At 36.2% G+C, this 24,739-nt stretch overlaps 1 protein-coding gene across 6 annotated transcripts; it reads right to left on the reverse strand.

Moving 5' to 3' along the window:
* Positions 1 to 476: 476 nt before the first annotated feature.
* On the reverse strand, positions 477 to 23,696 carry VPS45 (vacuolar protein sorting 45). 6 transcript variants are annotated; one of them, XR_015821846.1, is made up of 14 exons: positions 23,022 to 23,458; positions 20,964 to 21,165; positions 20,749 to 20,828; positions 19,166 to 19,393; positions 18,782 to 18,907; positions 18,589 to 18,669; positions 14,936 to 15,077; positions 14,674 to 14,852; positions 13,715 to 13,870; positions 4,761 to 4,868; positions 4,559 to 4,680; positions 1,918 to 2,049; positions 711 to 845; positions 477 to 662 (listed from the first exon to the last, which is right to left on the reverse strand). XR_015821846.1 is itself a non-coding variant. In XM_022042965.2 (14 exons), the coding sequence occupies exons 2-14, from the start codon at positions 23,109 to 23,111 to the stop codon at positions 785 to 787; spliced, it is 1,707 nt and encodes a 568-aa protein (XP_021898657.1). In that variant the 5' UTR covers positions 23,112 to 23,265; positions 23,534 to 23,696; the 3' UTR covers positions 477 to 784. The 6 variants fall into 6 exon arrangements, 4 of the variants coding, with proteins under 4 accessions (XP_021898657.1, XP_088079631.1, XP_021898658.1 ...); XM_022042965.2 differs by adding an exon at positions 23,534 to 23,696 and having other exon boundaries at positions 477 to 845; positions 23,022 to 23,265; XM_088223505.1 differs by adding an exon at positions 23,491 to 23,505 and having other exon boundaries at positions 477 to 845; positions 23,022 to 23,265.
* Positions 23,697 to 24,739: the final 1,043 nt, after the last annotated feature.

The following is a 24,739-nucleotide window of genomic DNA, read 5'->3' on the forward strand; positions in this document are numbered from 1 at the left end:
CGCAGTCCCACTTTGATCAGAAAGGCATGTGAAAGCGCTGTTTTTTGAGACATCCCGAGGCAGGTTTTTTGAGATGCTGATTGTGTATTAATTAGAATACCACTTCCCAAAATATAATTAAATAACAATGTTTAAATGGTAAACAAAACTAAAGAAATAGCAGCCCCTTTGCATGTAGCTTTTTTTTTTTTTTTTCTTGTACATGTAACGGACTCGTCAAATCTTTGGAGTTGAAACCCGTAAGCCAAGAAGAAGAATACCGTGATAATTGAAAATAAATTCAGAATTACACTGCACACAATATATGCCATGCCGCCTGTTGAATTTCCCACCTCGTGCCCCTCACAAAAAGAAAATATAAAAGAAACGTTCCGCAAATCTCGCATAACAAATTGGCAAATGTGTCGAGTTGAGTTTAAAGCCGGACCAGATAGAGAGCAAATCGACCATGCAGTTTGAACCTGATTATGTACGTATAAGATGTAACATGACAATATATTTCTACAAACCTAACAATATATTCCATGGACCAGTTCCTAACCAGGTCCTTGAGAGCAAATAAATCGATATGGATGTGAGTAATACAGCTAACTGGTTGATGATCTCCCTCGTCAAGCTACAATTGCGACCTCATATAAGATATAAGATCACTACCAATTGTGAAACTAATCATGTCAAGCAGTACAAACACTCATTTACAGATATTCAAAAAACTAATCATGTAAAGCAGTACAAACACTCATTTACAGAGCTTCAAAATGAAACAAATAGCACGATTTGAAACTCAAACCACACTGGTGTTGGTTCTAGCTATCCTCTGAGCTTCTTCCAGGTCCTTGAGAAATCTGTGCAGAAAAGCAATTCCGCGTTATATTATTCTGTTTTTGCTCCAATAAGAGATCTAAAAAAAGTATGCTTGATTACTTTCTGCAGCAACCCTTTAATCATCAAACTATTGCCAAACATGTACAATTTTGTTTCAAAGAAGACTGTAAATCACGTTTACTGCAATGGATTAACCCATTAACACCCTAATTATAGCTCCCAGAGTTTATGACTAAAATTCACAGGTAAAGGGCGACTGCACCTTTCAAGCTGCCAGCTAGAAGGAACAATCAATACAAGCTTGGTCCAACATATGCACCTTGCTCAACATCCAAAAAAAACAGAAAAAAAGCACGCACTTAAAGTTTCTGATGCAAGCACATAACCCTGAGTGTGCATCACCAAGCACATTAGGAAGAATATGTTTCCAGAGTTTGGACAACCCATACAGATTACATATGCTTGGAGTTTCTCTTGGAATTACACAAATGATGAATGTGTATCACCAGGGAAATCCAAAAGAATCTCAAGCCTCAGAAAGTTTTCCTAGTTTGAAGCAGAATTTCCGGAGAGACACAAAAAGCAGATGTAGATTATGTAGGGCACATGCTAGTGTGGTCCATTACAACATAAATGAGGTGTAACCTGACATTTCCTTACCTTTTTTAAACACAAGCAACACTTAAAGACTTCAAAGTGCCCATTTGGAGGATATGAATAATAATGTGACACAGTTGAAATAAAAATAATATTTTATTCCATCATCAAATTAAGTTCAGTGGACTTATAATTCCAACCTAGCTAAGTAGGAACCCGGAGGGATATGAATAAGAATGTCACACAAATAACACAAAGTTGAAATGACAATAGTATTTGATTTCCATTATCAATTCAAGTTTGGTGGACTTACAATTCCAACCTAGCTAAGGAGGAATCAGAAATCTAGCAAATTTAAGGTTAGGTTAAGAGTAGAACTGATTCAAACATGAAAATTATGATCCAAAATACAAAGAATATTATAGTACTTAAGAACAGAAATAGAATTCAACCAAATAAAACACTATGAGACAAACAATGATATTCTATGCATACCTCTTAGAATTGAGGACCACTGTGCCACCAAGGATAAAACGAATTCCAGAATTGCTGGCATTTTGTAAAGCGACAGTACGAGCCTCCTCATATGTTGTCCCACCAACAATAAAAATAATCACTTCCTGCGGCCTGTTAGGACAAACCATGAATATTAAATTGTAGAATAGATTTGTTTAGACTATACAAATAAATTAGAATTATAATTCTTTTAGATAAAAAACTATCATATCCTTTTAAGGTTTGAGATAATTGATGGAGGGTGATTGAGGTGAAGTTTGATGCTTACACAAATAATGATTTACTAAAATTCGTCTAGACCCCATGCTAACGGGATGTGGAAGAAAATTTGCATGGGTAAAAAGAAGTTTCAGGATTATATCAACTAGAGGGTTGGCATAGGGGACAGGTCAATTTGTGGCATGGTACCTGGTTAGAAGGTGGCACACTCAAGACCCAGTTCCCTCATATCCATGCTATTGCTCAAATAAAAGAATGCTTTGGTCCAGGAGTCTTACTTGGTACAACTGGGAATGGGGAGTGGTTTGTGAAGGTCACAAGGAACTTAAAGATTGGGAAGTTAAGAGCATGAGGTATGCTTCTTGCCTTTTCTAGGTTAGACTTGATAGAACCAGTGACGGAGAGATATTCTTTGTTAGATCCTTCTACAACCATTTGGAAAACAGAGAGGCTATAGGCAATAACTTTCCATCCAATCAAATTTACAAGGTTAATATATCAACCAGAATTGCTTTCTTTGCTTGAGAGACAGCTAGAGGATGCAGTTCAAATGGACAAGCTGATCAGGAGAGACAGGATTCTAGTGAATGATTGTTTTTTGTGCACAAAGGATGAGGAGTCATTCAACCACATCCTATTGTCTACCCTTTGACCCTCGCTTATAGCACCTTGAGTATCAATTTGGTGATGGTTGGCTCGGTGAGGGAGGAAATTTGGGCATAGAAAGGAATCAGTAGAGTGAAGAAGCATGTTAGCCTCATTCCCCTTGAGAACAATGCTAGTCATGACAAGAGCTCAGTCATTACACTTGTCATGACAATTTGTAATTTCTCATTTGCATGGAAAAGGTTATTGTAGCATGCTCCAACCTAAAAGATGAGGGAAACATGGAGTTTCTAGAATTGTTATTTTGGCAATTGAGAAGCAATTAGAAGTAAACAAGTCTTTTCTTTATAGGAACATTTCATGACTAGATAGGATAACTTTTGGAAATTTATAACTTTAATACCACTACAAAGACAATTCTATTGGGAGGCAATATCCAAAAATAGGCATCAAATTCACAATCCTAAACCCCATAGAGTTAGTTGTTTTCTTATGCACCAAAATCACAAACTATTGCCATGCAAATTATGTGTTATGGAAGCTTCTTCTCTACCTTATCAAACTAGTAACAATGTCATATTTGAGGTCTTACTCTAAAGATCGAGGATACCTTTCATATTAGAAACTGTAGGCCTTCGAATCTTGTTGTTTGCATTTGTAAACTTTTTGCCAAGCTTCTACCTGGAAGACTCTTGGTCAAGTGTAGTGCGAGTGGGAATTTGCACCATGCGTTTGTGCAAGGGAGGCAAAGCCTTGATGTGTTGTTAATTGCAATGAAATCATTGACCTCATGATCTAGAAGGGTGAAGAGGCCTTATCTGCCAATTGGATATTGAAAAAGCAATCAATCAATCATATGTCTAGGGGGTTTGTTCTTTACATGTTGAGGAGATTTGATTTTGGGGAAGGTGGTGTTCTTACATTTCTTCTACTTTCTTTCTGGTTCTTGGCACTGAGAGCCATCAAGGTTCTTCTAGGACTCCACTTGAGGCAGCAGGTCTCTCATTTCCTTTTCATAATTTTCATGGAGGCCCTCAAATAGATTTGCTGCCAGCACAAAGGATATAGTTGATTCAAGGTCCCAATTTGGGGGGTCACAAAAGGGGTTGTGGAAGTGACACTTACTTTTGCTAATGATATGGCATTGTTTTGCAGGTCTTACCTTGAAAATTTCCTAAATATTAGATACATCATCCTTTGTTTTCAGGCAATATTAAGTTTGAAGATAAACATGGCCGAGTCAAAACAAATTCTCTTGGGAGAAGGGATGGCCTTGGACTCCTATGCTGGGATATTGGGCTGTAAGATGTGTTCCCTGCCGCTAAAATATGTACTTTGATAAAAGGTTTGTTAAGAACAAGACAGAAATGTCCCTTTCTACTATTAAAGCTACCAGAACTTATTATCTCAAGAAAAAGCTACCAGAACTTAAAAACAAAAGGTGCGAGCTGATATACTATGAGTTTGAGGTGTATATTACTAAATTTATAAGTGTAAGTTGCAACTTGATATAAATTGGGAAGTTAACTGCTAACTCTTTTTCATATTTAAAAATGTAAAAATAAAATAAAATTCCATCGAAAAACCAAGATTGGAGCAGGGATAACTCAGTAGAAAAGTCATGTTTAATCATGTATAGAAAGACTAATGAGAATCAGAACTAAGAATAAGCATAACTAGACCTAAGAGTTAAAACTTACAAATTTTTTCCTCCACACAGTTTCTAGATAAAGATGAAACTAATTCCAGAAGTGTGAAGAAATAATTCCAAAAAACAGTAGAAGATAAACTAGACCTGCCCTGCTGAAAGTGATTTCCAATGTATGGATAGTCCACATCTCGCAACCGTCCCTTTGTTATGTTTTCAATAGTCTGCAGCAGAAGAGGCTGGTGCTGGGTGTAAACATTCTCAACACCCTACAAACAATGTGAGAAAAAGACCTATAAGCAAATAGCAGTCTTGAGTTCCCTTCCAAAACATAAAAGCTGACACCAACCTTCAGTCCACGGGCCATATTGCGAGCAATGTTTAAAAGATCACGATTTCCATATAGATCACCTGTTCGTTTGTCCACCCCCGCTTGCTTCAAGAGGAACTGGACAAGCTGTAGTTTCATGATGGCCAACATTTAAAGTCAGTAAGTTTCTAGCTGACCAGCTCTCATAAATTTAGCTTATATCTCTATCGAGAGATTATGAAAAATACTGAAACAGCAAACATCATGATGGTAAATCCAGAATTTCCAAAGGAGAGACTGATTGGGAAAGCGAGAAAGTTACATACTAAGGAAGATGTTTTATTTTTTATTTTTTTAAAAAAAGAAGAGTATAACAAAACATAGTCACAGGCAACAAGAGCATGCAGTGCAAACACAATTTACATGTCCAGTAAAATATCTATGAGGTCCCTAAAATCCTCAACAATATAAACAAGATGACCCTTAACAAAAAAACTTATGATCTAGAATCAATAATCTTTGAATCTATCAACATTCAACTCAAGACCCCGAAAAATGGTCCAAAATGTAGTAAACAGAACAAGACTTGCCCTCTCATCTCTCTTGACCCTATGTCATGTCCTAATCTCATCCCTAACTGATCCCATAATCACCAAATTGATACCCAACAGACTATAAACCAAATCTCTACAAACAGTAGGCAAAAGGGTCCGCTACAACAGATTATGGTTACATGATTCTGAATCCCTCTTGCACAGGTACAACTGCTAACCAAGATTCTTATCCTCCTGATTAACTTAGGGTAAGAATACATTCTCTAGCGAATTCCCATGCGAAAAAAGCCACCCTTGGTGGCGCCTTGACCTTCCAGATAGGTTGGTCTTTGTCTTCATTACGGATATAGTTGGAAAGAGACACCAAAAAGATTCACACTCATTGATCTCCCAACGACTGAGATTCCTAGAGACCTCCACAAACCAAGAGTCATTCCCTTATGAAATATGAAAGATCTCTTAGACAATGACCTCCTTTTGGCGAGCAAGAGCAAAGATCCGTGGAACTCAATTTTTGACCATCCCACTATCAAGTCACTCTTCATGCCACAACTTCCCTCTCTCCACAAACCCAATTCTTCACTTAATGTACTTCATAAGCTCGTCCTTCCTCGAGCACATCTTCTTCCATAGACCAAGGCCATGCAGTTTAAAATGACTCCTTGTAAACTAGTCCAAGTCATTTGTTCCAAATTAGCAATAGTTCTTCTCCACCGGCTATCACGCTCTAATATGAATCTCAACAACCACTTCTCTTGAAGTGCCTTGTTCACATCAATCAACGATTTCAAACCAAGCCACCTTGTAGAATCGGTTGTTTGACCATATCTCAAGTCACCAAATGATATTTCCTCTGCTCTGTAGAGTCATCACAAAGGAATCTATGCTAGATGGACTTCAACTTCTTGACAACACTAACCAGCATTGTCATCAATGACATATATTAAATTGGGATGTTTGTTATGTTACTTTTAACAAAAATTAGAAATGCAGAGCCCAAAATCAACCAATATGATAAAAAATTCTAACATACAATTTAACACAAAAACTTAATTTCTAAACAAATCCCTACTTAACCCACAATCAACATATAATTGTAAATTGAAGTAATTAGGATAATTGAATTGATTAGAACGCCACAAAATATCTTGATGAAGCCTTTTGTCCTTAATAGAGACAAAATCCAATTCTTTTCTCTCAAAAGGTTTACGATTCCTTTCTTTCTAAATGATCCAAAATATAGCTTAAGGAATGATTTTATGATCTGAGTTTTTCTTACAAAGCCCTTCCCAAGCAAGTAATTCCCCTTTAACTGAACCAGCAGTGAACCAGTTTAAGCCCATAGTGCTGAAACCCAGAGACCAAAGAGAGTGTGAGAATGGACACCAGAGGAACAAGTGGTTGGTGATCTCCAAATTGGATTTGCAGAGGTAACATCTATTGACCACAATAATACCTCTCCTATGAAGATTGTCCATAGTAAGAATGCGCTCTTTAGCAGCTTCCCAAGCCAAAAAAAAGAGATTCTAGGAGGAGCCTTGGATTTCCAAATTATATTGGCTGGGAAACCCAAACGGGGATGAATGTTGTGGCCAGCCATGTGATTGTAAAGAGATTTAGCTGAGAAAGCACCATTTTTGCACAAATTTCATACAAGTTTGTCTTCTTTGTTGTTGATGTTAAACATTGGATAGAGTCTGGAGCAAAGACAAGTATTCCTCCACCTCCCAATCTTGTAAATTTCTGTTCAACACCAGATTCCAGACACCAAATAAATCAGGCCCAATAATCTCGTCATGAAGACATTTTTTTCTCTGACTATAGCAAAAATGTTAGGGAACCGATTCTAGAAATTCTCTTGATCAATCCATGTGTCTCTCTAGAATCTCACTTTGTTGGCTTTACCAATAATCCAACTTGAGCATTCAGAAATGATGAGGCCAGACTGCGTGATGATTTTCCACAGGCTAAAACCGTGCGGGCTGTGATCCAAAAAGGAGGAATTATGCAGGTCCTCCCCATACCAACAATGGATAATGACATTCCTCAAAAAGCAGTTTGCTATCATTTCAAACCGCCAGATCCATTTACCAAGGACTTTATTAAGAGTGCTTAAAGATCTGATTCCCAGAACCCGTTTACATTTGGTTTCTTGAGCTCTTCCCATTTTTTTTTTTGAAATAAAAGGAAAAAATTTATTATGCACAAGGTACCAAATGGGGTACCACCCGAATAAAAACTAATTACATGTCAATCAAGTGGTGTATGACAACACCAAAGTCCCACATGTTTTTGATATCATGACCCAACAAAATAAAGGCAAAAGTATGAATCCATCTATCTCTAATTTTTGTAAAGTTAGTCTCTATATCCTCAAAAACTCTTTCATTCTTTTTTTTCCACACAACCCAAAGAATTGTAAGTGGAATAAGGAACAACTGATGTTTCTTTTTACAAATGTCCACCCACGCCCACAACTCATTACTCACACCCCTAGTCATAACCCAATTTAACCCTAAGAGCCCAAAAATAGAGGTCCAAATGTTGTATGTCACTGAGCAAAATAATAATAAGTGGTTGCACGATTCCTCAGCAACATGACATAAATAGCATCTATTAACCAACACATTCTCCTTCTTTTTTAGCATATCCGGGGTCAAAATACATTTACTAGTCGTCTCCCACGCAAAAAAAATCATTCTAGGAGGGACTTTAGATTTCCAAATTTGCTTATAAGGAGTAGATATGCTGCGGCTGTTATCCTTCTTAGTCAGACAACTATATAAAGATTTCACTGAGAAATCTTTCTTCTCATCAAGCTTTCATATTCTTTTATCATTTTCTATGTTCAAATTTATTTCTGTTGGTGACAAAAGTAGGCAGCTGTACTCATCAATTTCCCAGTCTTGCAATCTTCTCTTCACCTTCACATCCCATACTCTACCCTCCCCCACAAACTCATACATCTCCTCCACCTTAGCATCTTTGTTGCAAGCAATGTCAAAAATTCTTTTGAATATGTTTTTTAAGCTGGAATTCCCCATCCATTCGTCATGCCAAAACCTAGCCCCATCACCCCTTCCAACTTTCCAACCCACACAGCCCTTGATGTATTAGTTGTCATCCCAAATCTTCCTCCAAAGGCTCAACCCGTGAAGCTTAAATTTACCCCTTCTCCTATTCTCCCTCTCCCAATCTCCCCATCTAGCACGTACAACCTTCCACCACAGTTTCTCCTTCTCCCCAAGAGATGTCCACAGTCATTTCCCTTGGAAAGCCCAGTTTAGCTCCACAATAGACTTCAAGCTGAGACCTCCCTCCAAAACCGGTTTTTTAACCTCCTCCCACTTAATCAAATGATATTTTTTGTTACCATCCTCATCACCCTAAAGGAATCTATATTGAATGTTTTAAAGTCCTTTTGCAATGCTGGCCGGAATTATTAAGATGGATATATAGTAGATTGATAAGTTAACAAGTGTACTCTTAATCAAAGTGAGTCTCCCTGCTTTAAAAAAGAAATTCCTCTTCCAACCCACCAACCTCCTACCAAACATATCAATAATGGGCTCCCACGTACTGACATCTTTATATTTTGCCCCAAGTGGAAGATCAAGGTACTTAATTGGCAGATTAGTGACTTTGCAGCCTAAAACCATGGTCAAACTAGCTTCATCACTTCTATCACCAATCCCAACCATTTCCGTCTTATTCAAATTGATTTTTAGGCCGGAAAACATTTGGAAACAGAGTAATAAGCACCTCAAGTGAAGAATGGTATTAACATTAGGTCACAGAAGATTAAGGCATCATCCGCAAAGAATAAGTGAGAAACACTCATCTTCTCCCTTCCCTCCCAACCTCCACGCCTTTCAACAAATTCAACTCCCCCGCTCTCTCCATCAATCTACAAAACGCCTCCATAACAGTAAGGAAAATAAGAGGAGATAAAGGATCCCCTTGGCGAAGGCCTCTAGCAGCCTTAAAAAAAATTGATGGACCCCCATTTACAATGACCGCAAAAGATGTAGACGAAATGCATTTTCTAATCCCCTTTCACCATTTACTTTCAAAGCCCATTCTACCAAGCATACAGTCCACAAAGTCCCAACACGCATGATCATAGACTTTCTTCATATCAATTTTACAAATATGCTCTCGTTTTTTTTGCCCTACTAACTCATCAACCACTTCGTTGGCCGCATAAAGGATTTGTCTCTCTTTGACAAAAGCATTTTGATTTTCATCGATCACTTCCCCAAGAACTCTATATAATCTTCTTGCAAACACCTTAAAAATTAGTTTATAAATACTTTCCACCAAACTAATAGGTCTGAAGTCTTTTAACTCCTTAGCAACCGCCTTCTTAGGAATAAGTACTAAGAAAGTTGAGTTGATGGAGTTCACAAAGGTTCCCATTCTATGAAAATCGTGGAAAATAGTTAACACATCTCTTTTTATCACATCCCAAAACACCTAGTAGAATTTCATATTGAAACCATCTGGCCCCGGAGCCTTATCCTTGTAACATTCATCCAAACAAGATTTAATCTCCACTTCCGTGAAAGGCATCTCCAAACCATCTCTACTGCCTTCACATAACCTCTTGAAATTCAAATTATCAAGATTGGGCCTTTAGTCATGTCTTCCGCATACAGCTTCTAAAAAAACAGTTTCGCCTTCTGTCTCATCTCCTTATTACCACTAACATTTTCCCCATTCCACCATAGCATATCAATATAATTATTTTTCCTTTTGAAGTTAGCTAGTCAATGGAAGTATTTAGTGTTTCTATCGCCCTCTTTAAACCATTTCTCTCTAGCTTTTTGTTTCCATGATATCACCTCCAGGTTCATGATGGAGGCCATCTCCTTTTTAATTTCCTCCCTTCTGGCCTTACCATGCTCACATAATGACCCCCCCATATCCTTACTATCTAAATAAGCCAACTCCACAAAATACTCCTTGATAACCCTCTCCAATATGCCCTCCTCCTGCCTGGCCCAACATTTAATAGCATTTTTCAAATATTTCAGCTTGTAAGCAAACATAAAACTAGTCGTCCCTTCAACAACCTCCTCTTTCCAACATTTTTCCACCAAAGGCCTGAAACCTGCCACATTCATCCATTTGTTATCAAGCCTAAAAGGGGTAGGGCCCCAAATGATACCATCAGGCACAAGGCAAATAGGGAAGTGGTCTAAAATTGGCCGGGACAACACATTTTGCCTCAAACCTGCAAGCTGCATTAACAACCCGTTAGAGATAAAAAAATGGTTAATTCTTGACCATGATGGGGTATCCCCCTCAAGTTTGACCACATCCACTTGCCACCCCCAAGCGGGAGATCCGCCACCTCCAGATTATCCACCATCTCCCTAAAGTCCTCAACTTCCCTACTACTTGTACCCCCACCCAACCTCTCATGCATGTGAAGAACCATATTGAAGTCCGTCCCCCCCCCCCCCCCCCCCCGCCCCCAATCACCTAGTTTTCACCCCATTTTATTTTACATCTACACAGTTCCTCCAATAGACTCACCCTTTCCTCTCTGTTACCTCTACAGTATACGCCAGAGAAAGCCCATTTCTTCCCATCCCCCCAATTCTCAAGCAAAATCGACAGAAATACTTTGCCCCTCTCCACCCCTCTGCAAAATAATTTTTCTTTATCCCACATCACAAGAATACCCCCAGCAGCCCCATCAGTAGGTGAATAGACCCAGTCCACCTTACTGCCATACCACAGGTTACTGATTACCTGAATACTTATCTCCCCCAACTTGGTCTCTTATAGGCAGACCAAATTAGACTTCCATCTTTCCGTACAACCCTTGATAATCCTGTTTTTTCCGATTATTTATTTTCCTCACATTCCATGAAATGATTTTCCCTAACATCATTACATTCTGCTAGGCTTACCTCCTTTCCCTCCTTCTGCCAATTTTTTAGCTTCATAATTCAAAGACCACTCCAATCTTTTAAGTTCTCTACTCCCCCCTTCTCACTTTCTACTACTTCTCTTTTTTTCTTTTTTCCTCTCTCTTTCCGCTTCCAAGAACCTTAACTTAAGTTCAGCCAACAGACTCAATACTCTATGCTCAAGGCCCTCAAAAGATAGCCCAAACAGTTTACTCACTTTGACAAAATTTCTCTACACCCACCCCGAGTACAGTTCTTCCGCTCCTTGATCGGCCATATGCATCAGCTCACAGTTGAGCATGTCGTTTTGTAAGGGAGACACATCAAGAGCAACCTGATTGCAATCATCCACCAAACCCGACTCCACCACAATCAACTCGCTACTTCTCCCAACCATACTCTCCCAGTCCTCTTTATCAGTCTCAACCCCTTCGGCCCCATTGTTTCCTCCCTCCAAATCAACCACAGAGAAGCCAGAAGCGCCTGACTGAAGCGAACTAAAAAGATCTTCGACCCCGACTCCACCTACCTTCGTCCTGGCTACGGAACACGTCCCACCCACTTCCTCTCCAACCCTAGCCCTCACCAACAAAGTCAGGTTCTCTTAGGATTTCTCCACACCTTCTCCTGATTTTAACCCTTTATACTGACCCGCTTGAACCGGATTTCTAGGCGAGTCGGACTTGACCCGCTTAGGCTGTCAAATCTTCCTCATCCGTTTTTTACCCGGCCCAGGATCATTCACCCACTTGCCCTTTTCAGCCCACGAGAATTTATCTTTTTTTCCTCCCTCATTCGGCCCACTGTGCGCCATTCCCTTTTCATTCTCCCGTCCTTCCCTCAACACGTGACCCCCACTCTCCTGATTTTCAAATTTTAAATCTCTTCTACCTGACCCGCATTGATCCACCTTCCCTTCCTGCCCTACCCGACTCAATTTCCTGATTGGTCGATTGAGGATATCAGCGAACAGACGCCTTCTCCCTTTCCACCAGTTCAAGATTGCATCTAAGACATTTAAATACAACAGTGTTTTGCACCATCTGGGGGAAAGATTCTCATTCAATCGTTTTCCTTTTTTCCCTCAACCACACCAGGGGTCCATTTTCACCCCCAGCGATTTCATGGACGACATCCATTAATTTCCACCAGCCTTCAGTCCGAGCCCCCTCTGGGAAAACTAACATATTGGACCTCCCTCTAGTGTCATCGTTACCTTCTGAAAACACCAGAAATTTTCGTCGTTTATTGCAGCTTAGTACCGAGCGCAACGACCTCCAACAACTTCTTCGAAGCCTACTCCAGACCACCTCTCCCTTCTCTCATCTGAACTCTCTAAAACTATTTAGGAACCATTCAACTTCTTTCTCGAGAAAAATAGACCTCCGAGAGTCCCTACCATTTTCGTATACTCTGATACCTCTACCCTCTTCCACTACATCAAAAGATTTCTGTTCAACAACAAAAAATTTTCGCCGGCCCACCGGCATGGTTGGCCAGGGCGTTGATCGCCCCAATCGGTAAATCACTCAGAGGACCCTATAAATACAGGAACTCCATAGACACTATTTGGATTTCGTTTTTTTATGAGTCTGAGAGAGAGAGAGAGAGAAAGAGAGAGAGAGAGAGAGAGTGGCAAATGACAAGCAGAGAGCTTAACTTCAATATATTCACAAGCACTAATTTTTGAGTTGCTGCACGCATAGATGTAGGTAAATGCATCTTCCCATTTAACAAGATGTATTTTTCTATTGTTGTCCTCGTCTTCCCAAAGGAAGCGGTTTTGAATTGCTTACAATTTCCTAGCCACCTTTTAGGGAATATACAGCACAGATAAATACTAGATCGGGAGATTCAACAAAGTGCTTTTAGTTAGTGTTAACCTTCTACCCTTACAGAGAAAATTCCTTTTCCAGGCCGCCAATTTGCTGTTGGACTTTTTGAAAACAAAAAGGCAAGCAGAAAACTACTCGGAAAAAGTTTGAATCTCTCTCCTAAAACTTGAGATCATTGGGTTCCCTATGTCCAACCCATTCTGCTTTCAATCATGGATCATAAAGGAAGAAAAACCAGTAAACAGTCTACGCCCTAATCTGATTAGCCCTTCCAAAACCAAAACTATATCACAAAGTTAAAGACCACGACAGAATAAGCTATCCTCAAAAAGAATTTTGTAAGGGAACAATGACAAAAAACAAAGCGAAAAGCATTTAATACAAAATAGTATCCTTATCCCTTTGCAACTTACATAAAGGAAATCCCTCAAAAAACCTTAAGCTTTCAAGATATGCATTTTCCACAAAGGTCTTTAAGAATGAAACCTTCACATTGGATGGAGATGACTAATTTTTTATCATGGATAATAAGCCCTCAGACAATTAGATGTAAATGCACAGGCAATATTCACAAATGTAGAGGCATAAAGTCAGACTCCACAGGTGTAAAGATAAAAAGACAACATGATTAAGAAATAACACAAGTCAAAACATGCATCAAAGTCCAGTTTTGATTATGTTACCCCTGGTTTGTACTTGGGAGACCGAGAAGCCAGTTTGTTGAAGAGCTGCATCAATTGAACTGGATTTTCTTTCTCATAGCGCAAAGCATACAACATAACCAAGCGCAGACGGTCAATGTCAGACAGGCTTTCATTATTTAAAAGATTCGTCACAGCCTGCAAAATTGAATGTAAAGACTTGCACTTGCACTTGCGCCACACTTTTTCTTGTCAACTGTCATTGGGAATTTACTCGGCTATTATTATCTCTTGCTAGAAAGTAACACTAAATATGGAGTCATGCATAGAAATAGCTGAAATGAAATTGCATCCTTTTTGGTTGACGACTATTTTCCACAACATGTTGTCATCGGATGTAAACAAAAAATAAACTCAGCACTATTTGACACAAAAATCTATGAATTTCTTTTTCTTTTCTTGTGTATGATTGGTTAATTTAAGTTTCTCGAGATAAAACATATTTTTCTAGAGGAAAATGAAAAGATAACATTTAAAATCATCGGGGTTGCAACCCATATAAAAAAGCTATACAAATAGAAAAATAAGAAATTGCATAAGGCCCTCAGCCTAAATGAGGGAGCATTCCCATGAGATTTCATCGAGGGTAGTGAATTTCAAACAAAATTCTTACAGAATGAAACAATGCTAGCAACATTAGATACAGTGCCATCAAATACTCCCTTATTCCTCTCTCTATACAGAAGAGCATTTGAGAAAAATATCATCCTACAGACATCACTCTCTCAATATTTGTTAGGAAACTTCCACTGCCATGCTAACTAAACTAAGCAACCTTTTTCTACAATAAAAGCAATACAGCAAGACAAATTATGTTCAGCAGTTGAAATCAAATTTACAATAGCTCCCTTGAACAGTTTTTTAATGTATTCCTTAGTTGCAACAACTTACGTAATTTTCTTTTTTTAAAAAAAAGGATTTTGCAAATGTATATGCAATACCTCATAGGCTGCCCCTTGCCCACCATTACAAGCCAATTCCTGTTCTGTTTGCGAAACCAACATGAGCTTTCTCTCTTCAACTATCTTGCTCATTTCTGTGACCAAAGTCACATGCTTCGAAACATTGCCATGCATTTTTCTGTATTCAGGGTAATTGTCAACAAATTTAGCCATGTCCTCTGCAAAACCAAAAGATTAAATTAATTAAATTTTTGGAAGTTATCAAATGAATTTAGAAAATTTAACTTTTCCCCACACATACCTATTGTTTGAATGTTTTGGTTACTTTTCGCAATTTGTTGAAAGTCATCCACCATCCGCTTAATATTCATTCCAATATCTCCAAAATTCTCAAACATGTTAGCTTTGAAAAAGGAGTCTTGCTCTGATGACAGTACAACCTCCTGTAAGCACACTTAGAAAATGGATAATTTTAAACACCACAATAACTTTTAAAGTATTTACACAGTTGTCCTTGAGTTTTGCTCATAATTACAACACAATCCATGAGTCTGCCAAAAAGATAAGTTTTCTTTTGTAGGCATCAAGTTTTTCTTTAACATAAAATACCGTCAGATGTGATTTGAAAAGCACATGACCTTTGTTTAAAAAAAAAGGCAGGAGGAAGCAGATGTAAGGAGTTTGCCAAAAATGAGCTCTTTATGTCGATTGCATTTCACTAAGGCCCAATTTGTAAGTGGACACCAAATTATTTTACAAGAAATCAGTAAGATACCATTAGAGCTGAGCATCAACAAGTTCTTCTAATAGAATCAGTAAGCTTTTTTAAACATAAATAAGAAATACCATTAGAGGTGAACATCAAATTTTTCTGTTCTGGTGTGTGGCAAAGAGATTGTAGCCCATTCAAACACACTTTTATGAGGAATATGGGCGAGAAAAGAAGATTTCATTTGGTGACGTGGGATGCAGTTAAAGCTTCAATGCAGGAGGGAGGTCTCTGGATCAGTTCAATTGTGAATTGAATAAAGCATTACAATGAAAGTGGCCTTGGAGGTACATAAATGAAAGAAACTGTGTCAAGAAGAGTGATGAAAACAAAATTTGGAACGGAAAAGTAAGTTCTGGTGTTCTAAAAGATCTAAATACACCTTCATGGGATGGGGCTGTGGAAGAAAATTATCATTGGCAGGGACGATTTCAAGGGTGTATATGGAGGAAGATTGGGTCAGGTCAAAGGGTCAGCTTTTGGTGGATAGATGGTGCAAGATGGAATTCTTGAACCAGACTTTCCGACAAGTTTTTCCTAGCAAGGAACAAAGAAGAAACAGTAGCAGAATCTTTCTCAAATGACCGCGGTAATGGTTTTTGGGAGGTGGAATTGGTCAAAAACCTTAACGATTGGGAAATAAATGAATACATCAATTTATTCCATATTTATCCAAGCAGGAAAGGCCAAAGGAAGCCAATGGTGAGCCATTCTGGAAACTCAGTTCAAAGCGGCCTTTTTGATTCAATCCTAGTAGCTCTACCTGACTAAGAATGAAAGAATAGAGGATAATTTCCAGAAACTGATTTTGAAAATAAGCATTTCACCTAGAGTGGCTTTTTCATGTGGGAAGCAACAAGATATTGCATGCTAACATTTGAATAATCTTATCATAGATAAATAGTTTTGGTGAAGAGGTGCTATTTGTGTGAGAATGTCGCAGAGACCAGAAACCATCATCTTCTGTTGCCCTTTGTTTATAGTTGGTCTATGAAACAGGTTAACTGGGTAACAGCTGGGGTCAATTAGCAAGGAGATTTAACCTTGGAAAGGTATCCACGGGGTAAGTGCTACCAGAAGAACTTAAGTTTTATCCCTTTTCCTATCTTATGGTTTATTTGGAAAAAAAAAAAAAATAGAAGGGCTTTTGAGGGCAAAGAATTTTTTTTTAATATGTACAATCAAGAATACTCGGTTCCAAACCCCAGGTTTTTTTTTATAAACAATCATCCTTTTTATTCTTTTGAGGGCTTAAGAAACTTGATAAATATTTTAATAGATTTGTAATACGGGTTTTACTCTCTTAGTGCTTTTATATAAAAGACTACTTTCATCTTCAAAAAGCAAATAAGAAGATGATGTTTTTTTTTGGAAATAATAAGAAGATGATGATATAACGACGCATACACATAATACTAATTTACGTAGGTTCTTTCTCTGTTTTCTAGTATATTTGTGTTTTGTTTTCCTAATCTTTTCAGTATTACCATTTCCTAATTTATAGGAGTAACATTTTCATAACCTCATTAGTGTTGATTTCCTATTTCATTGAAGAGCAATACTCTTAATCTTACTAATTCCAGTATTTCCTAGTCTATTCCGGAACGACTATTTTTAACACCCTATAAATACTCGTGTAACCACTTTGAGATATAATTTAGTTATGCGATAAAATACTTCGAGAGTTTCTTAATTTTCTAGTTTATGATGCAAACAAACCCTTAAGTATGATACTTAACTTCTTAGGTATAATGTCTAAAAAGTTCTATATGTGATGCCTAAGTTTTTATTTTCAGTCCCTAAATGGACAAATCAACTTTATTTATCCTACCGTAGAAGGAGCGCACCATTAAAGGTGGATGGATCATCAGAGGTGGATATCAAGTTTTTTAATAGAAACCCTTCATTTCCTCCTTATGCCTCTAGTATCTCTCTCTGTCACTCATTTAAATTCTCGAATCAATCATATGCTTTTCCCACTACTTGAGAGAGAATGCGAGGGGAAGGGAATTTTAAAGATAAAAAACCTAAGAATCTCCCATAAAATAATCTTTTTCTAGACATAAAGAATAATTTGAAAAGAAAGGCAACTACCTTCTTCTTAATTCTTTGGACCGCCTAAAGCAAGAAGATCAAATATTTCCCAGGCAAGTTCTCCTATGGTGGCAAGCGACTCCCTTAGGCCTTTTTTTTAACAGACTCCCGTAAGCTTACTTAGTGAAAACCATTCTGCCCTTTATTCAATAGAAGGAAATAGTAAATTGTTTTTTTAAAAAATCCGTATTAACCAAAGAACAATATCCTGTAAAAAATAAATAAGTTTTTTTAAAATAAAAATTGTGTAGTATATATTAATATATGTACCAAGAGGTGCCCACCATATATTAAGATTTATAATTCAATTAAAGTGTCAATTAAGTTCCTCAAATCCTCCATATAATGAAGAGGATGACCCATCAACAAAAAACCAAGAGTCTGGAACCATTTATTCTTGAGTAAGTCAACCATCTACATCATCAAGCCTAACAAACGCCTTTTTGTTCCTTTACTTCCACACAACCCAAATAATGGTATGCGGAATTAGCTCCCCTTGTTTCCTCCTTCCCTCATACCCTTCCACGCCCAAATTTAATCTCTCACAGGACCTGACATCACCCAGCTGATGCCTAGAATGCTATGCACAGTAAAGAACAAATTAGTTATGAGAAGAGATGGCATAACTACTGATATTTCATCTGCTCCTCTTACACTCTTAAGGAATAATTGTTGCTTCAACTTTTAATATCAATCTGCATTTGCTCCATAACCACACTCAAACCACAAAGCTTTACATCCAAGCGAAAATGTTTTCATCATCAATAAGAATAAGTGCCTTCTTATGATTTTTGTCCAGTGTTTCTAGCTTTTTCCCGTAGAAAAAGATAATAGAAGTGAAACAAAAATCGTCAGAACCCGTAAACGATAGCTATTCCACAGTCAAAGACAAGATAAACCAGAAAAATATATATGTATTATATGTGTCTTATATAATCAAGGTTATAAACGACAGGTACAATCATCATTAACCAGTTGGAGTAAATTGTGTGATTTTTGTACTTGTATAGAGGGTTGTTATTATTAGACAGAAATTTTAGACAACTGTGCAATTTGCCCATATACATGCAGCAAAGGGAAGATGCAATAACCTGCTGATCTTTTGGAACCTTGCCAATGTTTCTCAAATCCACCTTGTTATCCTGAATACCAATTAATTCATGAACCATTGCCTACAAAATTAATTTGATCAGCTAAAGATCCTCATCTTTTAAATATCAAATAAACACAGATACACCTAATATTTGAAACCAGAATAATACGTAAAATTTGAGTCACATGCACCTGATAGGTCCACTGATTCAACAACGGGGTCACAGGGTCATCTCTTCGATCAACTATCATCAGCAGTGGAGAAATCTCTGTTCGTCTAAAATCAAAAAGACCACTTTCTTGCTGATACATCAACTTCTGTAATACCCAAAAAATAAATATCAGATTTTCATTACCCTAAAAATCTAAATAACAAATTCGAAGTCTTCAATCCAAAATACTCTCCATAATATGCATGCCAATCCCAGACCTAAAAGTCAAAATCCGTTAAACACATGCACACATCATTGAAGAAATAATATATCCAACTAAATATAAAATCATGGAAGAAAAAAGTCGTAGACATGCTTGTATTCAGGAGGGCAGACTGATCTTCCAGCCTGCAACACTACTTACTGCTGTTTCTTGTGCAATTCTTTTTGCAATATCAGAGGTCCTCTGATATCGGATAACAGGTCTTCTTTTCAACGCCAAGAAAACTGCTGCAATACCATCAACAATTCGATCACAAACGTTCTGTAAACCTGAAGGATCTACGACTGCAGGGAGCATATAAAGACTATTCCATGGCGTATTCAAGATGAAGTGATATGGATCAAGCGCAACAAAATCAGCATAAAACTCCTGCAATATCATCAAAATAATTTTTTTTAAAATAAAAAATATCATCAAAATAATAACATACAGCAAAACAAAAGTGAGCAAAAACATAAGGCAAAAAGTATTGCTGCCATACCAGATAATACTATTATCTTAGCGCAAAATTAAAATGCATTTATAATGTTCATGTACAAAAGGAGAAATGAACTCCGCCTATAACTCCTCATGATATAGCACATAACTAGTGGCTCTCTCCCTCCATGTTGGTGTATGTGTGACTGCATGCACATGTGTCAACTAAGAGAGAGAACAGCAAAATGATTGGGAAAATGAACAAAATGAAACTATTAGAACAAAAATAAAGAAATCAGTGTCGATAATTGCACAGCCATAACAAGGGGCTATTTTCAAGGTCAACTGGGAAAGCACATGTACTACTTCATTGAACAATTATAGCAAGTTAGCTTCTGTTTAGTACCGGAAAATTTTGCCTATATATCATTTCTTAAAAATTTGATGAAAACAATTTTGATCCTCTATTTTTAAATTGTGGAAAGCATTCTTCATATGGAGATTAAATTTAGACATTTGGCTTTTGAAAATGAATTTGTCTTTTTGAATTCGAGTTTTCAGCTTTTTATTGTGATCAAACTTTTTCTAATTTTCATTTTTAAAATTTATATAGATTTTACTCATAAAATCATACAAGTTAATATTTTGTTTGCGCTTCAATTGTTTAAACAAATATGCAACTCTTATGTATTTTCATCATTAAAGACATGAATAAATGCATGTGAATTTAGCAAATGAAATGTAAACAATGTGTTCATATTAAATGGAACCTAGTTTTTACTTTGGACAACCAAAAATGATTTCTTTGTTATTTCCTTTGACAACAAAAACAGAAAATATGATGGATTGTCTTCAATAGGAAAAAAAAAGCACCAAAATATTCTGAATTCTTTTCCAGCAATGAAAAACTTATTATCATGAACCATGCCATTGATCTTTTGAAGTGATCTTGTCGTGAATTACAAGCAGTATCCTGGTTGTTATATTGTTCTTGTTCAATCGTGGCTTGTGTGTTGTACCCGAGAAAAATATATTTATGAATGTGTTTCCACCAAGTGATCCGTGCCAACATTCAAATCTTTATTTTCAAATTAGCAGTGTGAAGATTTAAATTGCATCAGGTGGGGACCTTTTTACGTGCAAACCCAGATTCTTAATGCCATGCACGTAGATCCAGGTACTTTCAGTATCTAATTCAAATAAATATAAATTCAATGAAGTTACTGCAAATCATTATCACTCAACCAATAACCTCTTATACCAAAATAAAAATTCAACAAAACAGAAAAAGCAACATGAAGTATTACCTGAACTTGTTGTACGACTTCCTGTTCATCTGAATCAGCTAAAATATGAATCTGTGTATCCTTTAATAGGTTAGAGAAAACTGCAAAAGCCAGTATGAGCAAAAAATGAGACTTAAAGAAAACAACTAAGACTTATAAATAAAACTTCAGATAATTTCACATCAGAACCAAATGGAAGATTACCTCACAACCTCAACCAAATTTAAAGAACTTACATAAATGATACTCTCCAAATCTCGGATTAGCAAGGTGGCGCCGTAAGTGTTGAATGTTCTCCGAGACGGGCCGGACAAAATAGATGGCTTTAAGATGTGACATAGATTCTTTTGACATTGAGATGGAATCTATCAGTTCTACCAAAAAAACTTCTTTCTGGAGTAGTTCTGACTGTGAATACACAACACTAACAAAACTAACCTACAAACCATAAATAAAAATTATGTTACGAAAATAAAAAGAGAACAAGAAGAAAACTGATGTTACTTTCTTCTTAATGAAGCATTATCGCAATCCAGCACCAAAGCAATTAAATGGCAACAACTTTTGAAAACAAAAACAGCAAAATTTAAGGCCAAATAATTGTCAAGAAGACTGTTGTATGCTTGGTTTCATGGAACCAACATAACCAAGCATAGGAACTCTTTAAGTGTATTTTCACGTCTTAAGTTAACTTTTATTTGGTAAGCCATTGTCAGTTGCCAAATTTGCAAATGCTGTAACAGCAGGGAATTGATGGCAACAACAATTCAATACAAATTTTTATTTGTTTCATTTAGATGTGAGACAAATAATCTCAATTCTTAAATGTTTAGCATTTGCAAGCTATTAAAGTATGTCTAAAATTCCCACTTTTCTCAATATATAGTTATCATTTGGCAACATTTTGGCTACATTATTTTTTTCCTACCAAACGTAATAATGAAGGCTACATCATCTAACAATGAATTTGAATAATCAAATCAAGAAAAAGCGGCTCATAATTGGACTCAATATGATGCAAAGCTGTCTCCAGACAAGAGGAATGATCAGTTTCTGCACCCTCAATGTCTGATTCTCTTTCGTGAGATCTGACTCTACATGGTGGCAACCCTTGATGCGTTGCTCATAATACTTTCCCTTTCTCAACAAAAGAAATAACAGTAATGCAATAAAATGTGCAAAAGGCAAAACTAATGAACTAGATGTGCTTCTAAATCAATTTTGCTATGAAAATCATTAAATATGAAGAGGCCCAAATTAGCTCAGTGGTTTCATTTAAACCAGCAGAAGAACTGAGTGAGCTTTGAAGCAATCTATGAAATTCCTGAACAAGCTAAGTCAACTTCTATGGTTGAAGATACAGGAGCTGATAATGTATGAGAATGTTTTCATGGCAAGAAAAGAAAAGGCAAAAAGATCCCATGAAGATACAAGGTCAACTGAATGTTTTTGTTGTTTTTCAACATTAAGTTTTTTAGATAATCAGCTGAGAAGCATTTGTTAACTGAAACTTAGCAATCTTCCAATCTTTATGAAGCAAAGAGCAGGCTCTCTTAGGCCCAGTTCAGTAAGAAATCTGTGTTTTCTAAGAAAATATTTCCTTTTAACAAAAAATATGTTTAGTTCAATAAAAATCAAAATATTTCATGGAAAGTTAGTTTTCAAATTGCATCGGATACTCAACACAAAAGGTTTGTGTTTTGAAACTAAAACATGGAAATTACACAAAAGTACTAAGTTTTTGGGTTTAATTTAAATCTTCTCCCTCTAGCCTAAGTCAACCCACTGAATAACAAAGACTCCTGACAACCGCCACTCCCACCTAAGTCAACCCACCGAATACTACCAAAGACCCCTAACAACCACCCCTCCCGCTAACACCCACGAAATCATTGTCGTTGTTGTAAGTATCTCTTATCATATTCATAAAATGTAACAATTAGCTGCTAGATTATGGAAGAGTTCCATAAAAGTATAGAACGTTACAAAGCAAAAAGTATATACATATGTAAATCTCCTAAAGCCAGCCTTACATTAGCATTTGTGCTCCAAATGATCCTAACATCACCATCTCTTGGCAAAGTTAACCATTCTTCATAACAACTTGATCTTGTACCACAAATTCCTAAAAGCAAGCATATGCCTCAAACATTGCTCTAGAAATAATGGCAAAAACTACCAACATAAGTCATGAAATGGATACCAAAAAAATGCGAGTCCCGATCAAGGAGAATAAAATTAAACGGAAACTTTAATGCTTAAAAGCTACAACCAATTGAAAGAGAGTAGGTTACCGTTTGAGGATCGAGAATGAGAACCTTCATGCCGGTGATGTCCTGCAACATCCGATTGATGTAATCGCGTACGGCCGCTACCATCACCATATTCTTTTATTGAATTTGCAATCTGATTAGCCCTCTTCTGATGCGCACTTAAAGATCTCCCCAATTCTCCGACGATGATTGACTGTGTTAATGGTCAACCATTAATACTCAAGTTGTAGACTCTCAGATCTTTACAAAGGACGGTGAGAGATTGCTGAGATTGCCAAACAAAAAGAAAAAGGTTAAGAATATGGATGTTCAATCAAACACTTCAACAGACCCAACGGTAACTTTGGTAACGTCGTAAAAACCATGGGAAACCCTAGATCATGGACGACACCCGGAACAAAAGAAGCCCCTTTTTATTTTTATTTTATTTCTTCATGTCACCAAAACGAACATGTAATCAAATATAAAGAATAAAAAAAGTAGAAGTTACTGAGTTGAAAATGGAGAATATGTTTCAAGCGCATATGGGACACCTGCTGGTAAAATCGCCACGGGGTATTTCTTGAAGATTTTATTGGAAAGAAAAGATGGAAGGACAGAGTGGAAAGTATCTTTTCCCTTTGCTTCGTTTGGAGAGAAGGAAATAAAACTGATTTTCTTTGGCGGTTGACAAAAAACCAGTAAAATCGCAGTCGCATGCAGAGCTTCTCTTTTTTTTTTTTTTTTTTTTTTTTCTGAAAGCAAGCTTCTCACAGAATTTAACTTACATTATTAATTAGTTAATGTATTAATAAATTAAATTTGTTAATAATTATTTTTAATTTATAATATAAATATAAGATAACAAGTTTATATTCTTATGAGGTGTTTGGAAGATTGTTTATAAATATATGTTACAATAATTTTATAATTTTATTTTGTTTATTTGTATTTATAAACAAATAGTATAAATTTTTTATAATTGTTGCATGGTTCTCAAAAGTATAATTTTTTTATTTTCTTCAAACAATAAAATTGATGGTTTTGTGTGATTTAAATAATTTTTTATTTATTTATACTCTATTTTTTTTATTTACATTTATACCATAATCTTATTAATTATATATCTTTTATTTTTTTATTTTTTAAATAATTTAATAAAATATACAATTATATTATACTATTAATTTAAATAAAAATTATTATTATTATTATTACATATTAAAATATAATATTTTTAAATATGACATAATTTTATAATTACCATATTCTATCATTATTTTACAATACCATATATTAAGGAATAATTTTGAATGTCATCAAAATACACTTTTAATGAGTTTAAATTTATTTCTTATCCAAAAAATTTAACTATTATACCAATATATTGGTGACGACAGTTAAATTTTTTTATTTCATTAAAATATTTAAAGAGTAGCATTACAATCACACATAACTATAATAATGATTAGATTATGGTGCATTATGTATCTATTGATAAACTATAATTGTAATGTGATTTTAGGCAATGTATTAAATTTTTTATTTATTGTTTAACAATTTCTGTGGACATATAAATTTTTTATTTCCATGTTAATATAATCTAAGATAAATGGTTAATTTCAAGTGAGTAAAATACTAATTACAAACAGAAATCTGATATTTTTCTACGAAGTAACTTTTATTAAATAAACACAAAAATAGTAAAGTATTCATAAGGACCAAATCAACCTAAAACAAACCTTTTAGATGTAATCAGC

Source organism: Carica papaya, chromosome 1 (genome assembly GCF_054855325.1).
Source record: "Carica papaya isolate Zhongbai chromosome 1, ASM5485532v1, whole genome shotgun sequence".
Lineage (NCBI taxonomy): Eukaryota > Viridiplantae > Streptophyta > Magnoliopsida > Brassicales > Caricaceae > Carica > Carica papaya.

What these genes read in the sequence shown, in the direction of transcription:
- VPS45 (XM_022042965.2), bottom strand. Translation starts at nt 23,111, where the DNA reads ATGGTGATGGTAGCGGCCGTACGCGATTACATCAATCGGATGTTGCAG. An exon ending in GAATTGCACAAGAAACAGCA is followed by an intron (nt 18,908 to 19,165) that starts GTAAGTAGTGTT and finishes TGGGTATTACAG; the next exon opens with AAGTTGATGTATCAGCAAGA. An exon ending in CCAAAACATTCAAACAATAG is followed by an intron (nt 14,853 to 14,935) that starts GTATGTGTGGGG and finishes TTGGTTTTGCAG; the next exon opens with AGGACATGGCTAAATTTGTT.